Here is a 10,053-nt window from a genome sequence, read left to right as displayed (position 1 = left end):
CCTACATTCCCAAGGGCAGAGGGTCATGTGCTCAGGGTCATGCTATCTGTTCCTTCTGTACCCTGAACCTGACCAGAGGTTTCCCGGTGCCTCAGAGAACATCCCCAGGATGTGAACCATATTCCAGGTTCTGTAATATGCTGCCTGGCTGTCCTTGATTATAAATCACCAAGTCCAGGATGCATCAGGCCTCCTCCATCGGATACTTACTCATTCAGATACTCTCCTTCATTCCTCACTCTCCTATCACCCCTAGACTCTGTCTCCAGGTCTTCCTTTATGCTATACCTACACCCCTGGGTCAGCTCCACCCCAGTGATAGGCCCAGCCCAAGAGCCTGCACCCAGCCCAGCGTCTCATCTCAGGCATTGAGCAGAAAGGAAGTGTAAACTAGGTTAGGACCTCTAGTGAGGTGTAACAGGCACTGAGCTGTACACTCAGTGGAGTGTAACAGGACTTTGGAGACATCTGCCTGGACCCCTCCTGCTTATCTTCCATGGGCCCCTAAAATATTCATCAGGCTTTATCAGGCTAATGGGCTTCAAAAGGAGCAATTTTCTAAGACATGAGACAGAACAATATAAAAAGAACATTAAGGAAAAAATTTCTTATTCCAAAATGAAAGGGAAAAGATCATTTAGCATCTATTCATGAGAAACAGCACATTTATCCATTGTGGGATGTAGGGAGGTCTTTGATACCCTCACCTTGGGGTCACCTTCATGCAGAACTCATCTGTCTCTGCTGCCACAGATGGCAGGGGTGACAGTGACAAGAGGATATAGATGAGAGACATTTCAGAGGTGGACTCCACAGAGTGCAGAGGGATTAGAGGGAGAGGGAGTGTGGAGGAGAGTCTCATGACTCCCAAGGCACTCAGAAGACTGAGCGAGGGGGCACCATTCTCCACCCTTTCCTCTTTTTATGTTTCCTATCTCCCTTCCCAAGACACCCCAGCTTTGATTTCCATTTTAGATCATGCTGTAGTTCAGGAATTCTGACTCTGTCCTAGCCCCCAGTGTCCATACCTATCCATTAAGGTGAGGTTTTGGTTCCCAGCCCTTAAGACTACAAGTCTCAGGTACAAAATCTTGTGAGGGAACATGTATTTAAGACTGCTGTGCACCAAGTCCAGGCCAGGAGTACCAAACTGTGGTCCGTCTCTGCCTCCCTGGTACTCTAAGGCAGTGTGAAGCTGAGTTCTCATAGGAAGACTGCCTCTCTCAGAATTTATTTTGCTTGAGTTGAAAAGGGAATAAGATTACAATAGCTCCACAAGCAAGCCTAAACATACAGGCAAAGGAATTGGTGGAGGGTGGGGGGAGGGGTTCCTATTCTTCTGCATCTCATCCTTCTTCCTCTTCCCATGTTTGTTGCCTTCTTTCTCACTCCTTTCTAACTCCTAATACTTTTCTCTTCCATTTTCTTCTTTCTTTTTCCCTTTCTCTAGCTTCATCTTCATTTCTACTCTCAATTTAGCATCTTTTTTTTATAGCTTTATTTATCCCCAAACTTAGAAAAATAATTTTAATTTCACTTTTTCTCTACTAAAGAACTAAGAAAAATTTCATACAAAGCAAATTTAACCTGACACTCCCACCTGTCCACCAAGAACTTGCCTAGATAGCTGGTAATTCTGTGACCAAGATAATCTGCCAACAGTCAAATGTTTACCTGATGATTGAATTCTCCAACGTTCGTCTACCCCCATGGTTTGCCCCATTCTGTTTGACGTGAGCTTCTATAACCTCGGTGGATATCAGTCATCATGTTCTTTGAGTTCTTTGCAATAAAAATTGTTGGCCAAAAAATGCCTTTTCCCTTTCATAATTAGAATAAAAGACTGTCTGATGTTTCACTGCATATTCAAATTTGTTGCTTCTCTTTCTTTTCATTAGATTTGTGACAAAGAGTGGCATTACTATGTCATCAATGTGGAGTTTCCTGTGGTTACCTTGTACATGGATGGAGCAACGTATGAACCATACCTGGTGACCAACGACTGGCCCATTCATCCATCTCACATAGCCATGCAACTTACGGTCGGCGCATGTTGGCAAGGTAACCCTAAATCAAGCTCTTCTTCCTGACCCATCTGTGCACAGTCCATGAAAGGTACTGATAGAGAAAAGGGAAAGGCAAGTGGTATGGGAATTAGCCAAGAAAATTTACTATCCATTACTGATAAAACAGAACTAATGAAAATAAGGATAATTCAGACACTAAGCTTGGGTAATAATAAAGCTCTTGGCTTGAAACCAATTTTGATTTTAGATCAGCATGAGTAGTTTCATGGTTGCCTCTGACTTGCTAATGCCTTTTATTGTTCTGGAACCTTATCCAGTTTCAAACCAGGGCTATGAATAAGCTAAGGCTAAATATAGAGTCCTGTATCAAAATGGCCAGTTGGCTCTGTCAAGCACCAGACTGGTCAGGAGCCAAAGGTCTTCCTTTATCCCCATGCATGTTGTCCAAGCACCCAGCCCTCTGTTCTGGGAACTCACAAACATGCAAGGCTGTGGGAGGCCACTCTCAAGTTCAGCTCAGCTCTAAGCCGTAGCCCCGCTCACCAAAGACAGAGGCTTCTTGGTGCCTTCCCACTCAAAGCTCTCTGCTCCTTCCCCACTTCCTCTACTGCTGCCTGTCCTCCAATCCCCAAACCCAGGCTACTCTACTGTTTGGACTCAGGAAAAACAGCTCTCCAAAGATCAGGCACGTAACCTTTCTGTGTCTCGCTCAGATTCACTGAACTCTGTTTTCGCTCCCTTAAGAGCTGTGGTGCTTTGATGTGCCAATGAGAGAGCAGAGGGGAAGAAAAATACCCCCAAAATAAGCATATTAGTACTTTGAGATGGACCAACCTCATGTTGATAGCTTCTGTGAAAGTTACTAAGATCTGTGACCTTGACCATTCACCATGGGGGCCTGAAGGGAGAGGACTATGGTATAAGAATGTGCCTTCAGAGGACCAGCCAACCAAAAAGGCGAACTAGAGAAGACATAGGCCCCTCTGAGTTGGGACAAAAAGTGAGTTCTAGGTAGCTCCATGTGAGAGAAGATGGAAACAAGTGCACATAGTACAGTCCTGGGAGCGGAAGGAATACAAAAGCCAGGAAGGAAATAAAGCACATGAGACCAGGGAAGAAAATATGTTTTTGAGCTTAGGTCACCTACTTGATGTCTGATATATGACACATAATAGTAAGAAGTTCATTAAACATTTCAATAGAACTAGATGAGCGTTTTATCAGTATGGCAGAATTCCCTAGGAAAAGGAGACTATGTCATCTGGCGAAAGTCCATGAAACTAATTAGTATAGCAAGGCACTGATTCAGAGGTTTCACAGGAATCATTAGTCACTGAACACAGCTGTGCTAGAGCGATGGCCCTCTGGTGTGGCCCAGCGCCCCAGCCAACACTGTTGCCAACCTAAGGATATTTTGGAACATAACCTGGATACTGCCCATAAAATAAGAGGGCTTTACTCATGTCCTCACCATGAGATATAGATGAGAGACATTTCAGAGGTGGACTCCACAGAGTGCAGAGGGATTAGAGGGAGAGGGAGTGTGGAGGAGAGTCTCATGACTCCCAAGGCACTCAGAAGACTGAGCGAGGGGGCACCATTCTCCACCCTTTCCTCTTTTTATGTTTCCTATCTCCCTTCCCAAGACACCCCAGCTTTGATTTCCATTTTAGATCATGCTGTAGTTCAGGAATTCTGACTCTGTCTTAGCCCCCATGTCCATACCTATCCATTAAGGTGAGGTTTTGGTTTCCAGCCCTTAAGACTACAAGTCTCAGGTACAAAATCTTGTGAGGGAACATGTATTTAAGACTGCTGTGCACCAAGTCCAGGCCAGGAGTACCAAACTGTGGTCCGTCTCTGCCTCCCTGGTACTCTAAGGCAGTGTGAAGCTGAGTTCTCATAGGAAGACTGCCTCTCTCAGAATTTATTTTGCTTGAGTTGAAAAGGGAATAAGATTATAATAGCTCCACAAGCAAGCCTAAACATACAGGCAAAGGAATTCCTATTCTGCATCTCATCCTTCTTCCTCTTCCCATGTTCGTTGCCTTCTTTCTCACTCCTTTCTACCTCCTAATACTTTTCTCTTCCATTTTCTTCTTTCTTTTTCCCTTTCTCTAGCTTCATCTTCGTTTCTACTCTCAATTTAGCATCTTTTTTTTATAGCTTTATTTATCCCCAAACTTCGAAAAATAATTTTAATTTCACTTTTTCTCTACTAAAGAACTAAGAAAAATTTCATACAAAGCAAATTTAACCTGACACTCCCACCTGTCCACCAAGAACTTGCCTAGATAGCTGGTAATTCTGTGACCAAGATAATCTGCCAACAGTCAAATGTTTACCTGATGATTGAATTCTCCGACGTTCCTCTACCCCCATGGTTTGCCCCATTCTGTTTGACATGAGCTTCTATAACCTCGGTGGATATCAGTCATCATGTTCTTTGAGTTCTTTGCAATAGAAATTGTTGGCCAAAAAATGCCTTTTCCCTTTCATAATTAGAATAAAAGACTGTCTGATGTTTCACTGCATATTCAAATTTGTTGCTTCTCTTTCTTTTCATTAGATTTGTGACAAAGAGTGGCATTACTATGTCATCAATGTGGAGTTTCCTGTGGTTACCTTGTACATGGATGGAGCAACGTATGAACCATACCTGGTGACCAACGACTGGCCCATTCATCCATCTCACATAGCCATGCAACTTACGGTCGGCGCATGTTGGCAAGGTAACCCTAAATCAAGCTCTTCTTCCTGACCCATCTGTGCACAGTCCATGAAAGGTACTGATAGAGAAAAGGGAAAGGCAAGTGGTATGGGAATTAGCCAAGAAAATTTACTATCCATTACTGATAAAACAGAACTAATGAAAATAAGGATAATTCAGACACTAAGCTTGGGTAATAATAAAGCTCTTGGCTTGAAACCAATTTTGATTTTAGATCAGCATGAGTAGTTTCATGGTTGCCTCTGACTTGCTAATGCCTTTTATTGTTCTGGAACCTTATCCAGTTTCAAACCAGGGCTATGAATAAGCTAAGGCTAAATATAGAGTCCTGTATCAAAATGGCCAGTTGGCTCTGTCAAGCACCAGACTGGTCAGGAGCCAAAGGTCTTCCTTTATCCCCATGCATGTTGTCCAAGCACCCAGCCCTCTGTTCTGGGAACTCACAAACATGCAAGGCTGTGGGAGGCCACTCTCAAGTTCAGCTCAGCTCTAAGCCGTAGCCCCGCTCACCAAAGACAGAGGCTTCTTGGTGCCTTCCCACTCAAAGCTCTCTGCTCCTTCCCCACTTCCTCTACTGCTGCCTGTCCTCCAATCCCCAAACCCAGGCTACTCTACTGTTTGGACTCAGGAAAAACAGCTCTCCAAAGATCAGGCACGTAACCTTTCTGTGTCTCGCTCAGATTCACTGAACTCTGTTTTCGCTCCCTTAAGAGCTGTGGTGCTTTGATGTGCCAATGAGAGAGCAGAGGGGAAGAAAAATACCCCCAAAATAAGCATATTAGTACTTTGAGATGGACCAACCTCATGTTGATAGCTTCTGTGAAAGTTACTAAGATCTGTGACCTTGACCATTCACCATGGGGGCCTGAAGGGAGAGGACTATGGTATAAGAATGTGCCTTCAGAGGACCAGCCAACCAAAAAGGCGAACTAGAGAAGACATAGGCCCCTCTGAGTTGGGACAAAAAGTGAGTTCTAGGTAGCTCCATGTGAGAGAAGATGGAAACAAGTGCACATAGTACAGTCCTGGGAGCGGAAGGAATACAAAAGCCAGGAAGGAAGTAAAGCACATGAGACCAGGGAAGAAAATATGTTTTTGAGCTTAGGTCACCTACTTGATGTCTGATATATGACACATAATAGTAAGAAGTTCATTAAACATTTCAATAGAACTAGATGAGCGTTTTATCAGTATCGCAGAATTCCCTAGGAAAAGGAGACTATGTCATCTGGCGAAAGTCCATGAAACTAATTAGTATAGCAAGGCACTGATTCAGAGGTTTCACAGGAATCATTAGTCACTGAACACAGCTGTGCTAGAGCGATGGCCCTCTGGTGTGGCCCAGCGCCCCAGCCAACACTGTTGCCAACCTAAGGATATTTTGGAACATAACCTGGATACTGCCCATAAAATAAGAGGGCTTTACTCATGTCCTCACCATGAATCTTACCATGACTCTTCTTTAGTGGCCCCCAGAGACTACATCTGGATTTCCGTCACCCCAGCCTTCAGTGGAAACCTGCCCCTAACTCTGCAAGGCCAGCTACATTCCCACTGGGTAGGGAAACAATCTCACCAAAATAAAAAGTGATTTTATAAAGAATTAAGATCATCTCTTTGAATCAATTAAAATAAGCTGAGTTGTACTGTAGTATAAGCAAACCCCAATTTTCAGTTACTTAAAATAATTCTCCCTTTATATCTACTACAAATTAATCGAGGCTCTTCTCTGCTTTTTCTTCAGCCTGGGTCCCAAGCAGACAGAGCAGCCACATTTCTGGATACTGAGAAAGAGGAAAAAGAAACCATGATGAATGGTACACAAGCTCTTAAAGCTTTCACCAACAAGTAACACCAATTATTTTTACTCACATTTTATTGGCCAAAGCAAGTCTTATGACCACACACAGCTCCAACAGGGTAGGGAAGTGAAATCTATAATGTGTCTGGAAGAAAAACTGAAAATATTTTATGAACAACACTGATGAACACCATAGACTGTCTACCTAGTCAAAAGATATTTTTTGACTATTCTTCCCACATAAAAAAATATAATCACCCTTTCCTAAATGAGACAACCCGAAAGTCTCATCTCTTACTGACTCCGAGCCTAATGTTCAGCCTCTCTTAGTCATTCCTGGTGGTCTTTTCATCAGGACAAGATGTATAGGAGGCTCTATACCAGTCACAGATGTGGCTCTAGTTGATCTGGAGATACACAGAAAGGAAGAATTATTTGCCACCACCATAATCATCATCCCCTAAACACACACACACACACACACACACACACACACACACACACACACACACACACACACTATGCAACAGTAGAATGAGACAAAATAACTAAAAAACACTTTCACTAAGAAAGAGGAACAATTTGAGAAATACAGTAGTCTGTGGTCCATAGCAATTCTGAAATTTCTCTGGGCAGACACTGTAAGGGCCCCTAGGGTAGGGAGTGTTGTTCGTGACCCTTGACTCCATTCTCTGTGAAGCATTTCCTTCTCCAGTATCCTAGACCACATCTGAAGATGGAATTGTGACTTCATAAATAGCAGCTCTATGTTATACCTGATTACAATTTATTTAAAAGCTATTCCACAAAAATGCTTTTCAAACATTAAACCAAAGTGTATGTTTATTTTACAAGAATGTGGGAGAAAGAATGACTCCTGGAGTGTTCACTGAGCATTCCTGTCCATACGGATGCAAGGACCACTCTTTTTTGGAGTTAGGTGTGGTCACGTGACTTGCTTTGGTCACTTAAATGTGAGTGAAAGTGCCTTATGTCATTTCCTGGTGGATTCTTTAAGAGCCAGTGTTGCAAGGAGACTCTTTATATGCATGGGATATTTATAACCGTATCGGAAAGTGCTGTTAGTCCCAACTTGCAGATAAAGAAACTGAGGCTCTGAGAGGTAAAGTAGCTTACCCAAGGTCACCCAGTCAAATCTGCCTGACCCAGTGTCTTCAAACTGTTCTCCTTTCTCTGTGGCTCACTGCTCCTGTTGCTAGTTGATCATTTTGTGATGTAATTATGTGTTTGGAAAAATGCAGGAGCTGATGTATTTTGAAAGACACACTATAAACTTTTTGCCTTATGAGACATCTGACGACCCTGGAATCAAAAAGCCACAGGAACTCTGCACGTCCTTTGCTAATCTCCTTCTATATACTCCCTTCAGTGCCCCTCCCCGACCCAGAACAATAACAACAAAAGAGAATTCGGGCTTTAGAGTCAGAAAATTTTCAGTTAGAGTCATATCCAAAACCAGCCTTGTCACTTACTAGCTGTGTGGATTCAGCAGAATTCCTAACTTCCATGAGCTCTTATTTTCTTATCCATAAAACTACAGTGATACCTAGCTCACAGGGTTGTTATAAGGGTTAGGTGCTGAGTACATGCCATGTGCTTGGCATGTTTCAGTCAAATTAATGTGCAAATCCAACATGGCAGACAGTCTGCGAGACCTAGGTATGCTCTGGATTTTGTGATTCCGGTCTCCCCATGGCTCCTTGCATGCACTGACTTTTCTCTACTTCCCCTGGACTAACCTCCACACACAAATCTGCCCTCTCAGGTCAGAAAGAAGGTCATTGAGGCTGAAGAATAGTCAGTCAGAAGATAAGTATTGGAAGATAGGGCCTGTAGTATAGGCAAGAACCTGAACATGCAGTCTTTTGGGCCTTGGAGAAGATTTGGTTATCTTCCCTGAGAGGAATGACAATCCATTAATGAATTTTCAGCATGGGAGAAAATCCTTTAAATCTTTAAAATTGGGCCTTACAGGATGCGTAAGAGTTTACTAGGAGCTAAGAAAGCTAACAGCACATGACATGGCAGGGAAGCTTGACATAGGCATGCTCAGGGTGCCTTATCACTGGACTGTACATGGACCAGAATGACTGGAGAAGAGGCTGGGAAGAGGAGTTCAGACCAAACCATAGGACCTCATATTGCCTTGTTAGGGAGCTCGTATTCCCATGAATACTTTCATCCTCCTTGGAGCCACATTTTCTCTTGGAAGAACATCAAAAGCTCTTTCAGTAGGACATGGTGCTGTGAAGTTAATGGCCTACAATGTAGCTCTTATCTCAGCACGTTTCTAAACCTTCCAAAGTCCACTTATATACATACTATAAGCCCTCTGTGTGGACCTCTAATTGGACCTACAATTGTGGGGAGTTTTTCTTGTGCTTTTGAGGTTGGCAAGGGAACTAGCTCCCATCTGTGAAATGTCCAATTGGGGTTTAACAATGGGGATGGAAAATAATTTGATAGCAGCTGCTTGTTGGGTGCTCCTGGGAACTGGCTCCGGGACTGTTGCTGGGCAGCACTCTGCAGCCCCAATTAGCCTACTCTGTCTTTTTAGTGAATTTGAAAGCCCAGTAATCAGTGGAACTTCATTTTCATTGGTATTTTTGCCAGTAATTAAAAAAAAAAGATGAGGCTTCATTTACATTTAAGAAAGATCACTAGTACAGCCTAGAGCATGTAGCATGCCTTAATTGTTGAGAAATTACAGTCAGGATGGACCTCACATCCCAAAAGAGTCCTCTTTTCTGCGTGTGGCTGATGCACACCACCTTTTCATCCTATTCAGTGTCACAGGGTCTCAGGCAGAATCGGACCGTCTCTTATGGCCAAGCTCAGTCTGTAATGGCTCAGAAACTGCTGCCTTTAAACAAATATTAGGTCCCTTGTCCCTCTCTGGGTCATTCCATGAGAGAAGATCATTTAAAAGACTAATTAATTTGTTCTTTTCCTTAGATTTCCTACTCATCCATTTCTAACAACAAAAATCCAAGTTCTACTCATAAATAATAAAAATTGTATATTCACACCTGCTTCACCCCTGGACGTGTAAACTGGGCCAAATCACTCAGGTACTGTAACCCAGTTGTCCATGGGAGCGACTCAGGAAGGCTGCTGATTGTGCCAGGCCAGGGCTATAGGGAGCCCCCAGGGTTTGAGGGAGATGCCCCATCCCAGCAGGTGACACTGCAGGGCACCTCTCGCAACCCCGCAGCCAGAGCAGCTCTGTTTTCTCTATTGTAGATGGCATCTGGGCAAGAGTACTTTTAACAAAGCGACTAAACATGTTTGAAAAAGCAGTTCTAGGCACACTCAAGAAGCCACTACCGTGCCCCCTGCTTGATCTTCATCTATTCTTGGTGAATCTTATCACGGGTACCCCTCTTCTTGCTCTGTCCTCAGAGACCACCTCATCCCTACTTCTGTCAGGGGCTCTCCTCCATCATTCTGGACCTTGGCCTTCCTAGAATGTC

General features: G+C 43.5%; 1 protein-coding gene across 1 annotated transcript in view; it reads left to right on the top strand.

Annotated features, from left to right (window-relative positions):
* Nucleotides 1-10,053, top strand: part of CLSTN2 (calsyntenin 2) — a 397,528-nt gene that overhangs the window by 355,999 nt on the left and 31,476 nt on the right. The window contains exon 9 of the mRNA XM_023529032.1: nt 1,899-2,061. Within this exon, the coding sequence (XP_023384800.1) occupies nt 1,899-2,061 (163 nt within the window). The remainder of the gene's footprint in view (nt 1-1,898; nt 2,062-10,053) is intronic.

The sequence above is a fragment of the Pteropus vampyrus genome, unplaced genomic scaffold (assembly GCF_000151845.1).
Source record: "Pteropus vampyrus isolate Shadow unplaced genomic scaffold, Pvam_2.0 Scaffold35, whole genome shotgun sequence".
Lineage (NCBI taxonomy): Eukaryota > Metazoa > Chordata > Mammalia > Chiroptera > Pteropodidae > Pteropus > Pteropus vampyrus.
The sequence above is the reverse complement of the archived record's forward strand: the minus strand, read 5'-3'. Positions and strand labels throughout refer to the sequence as shown.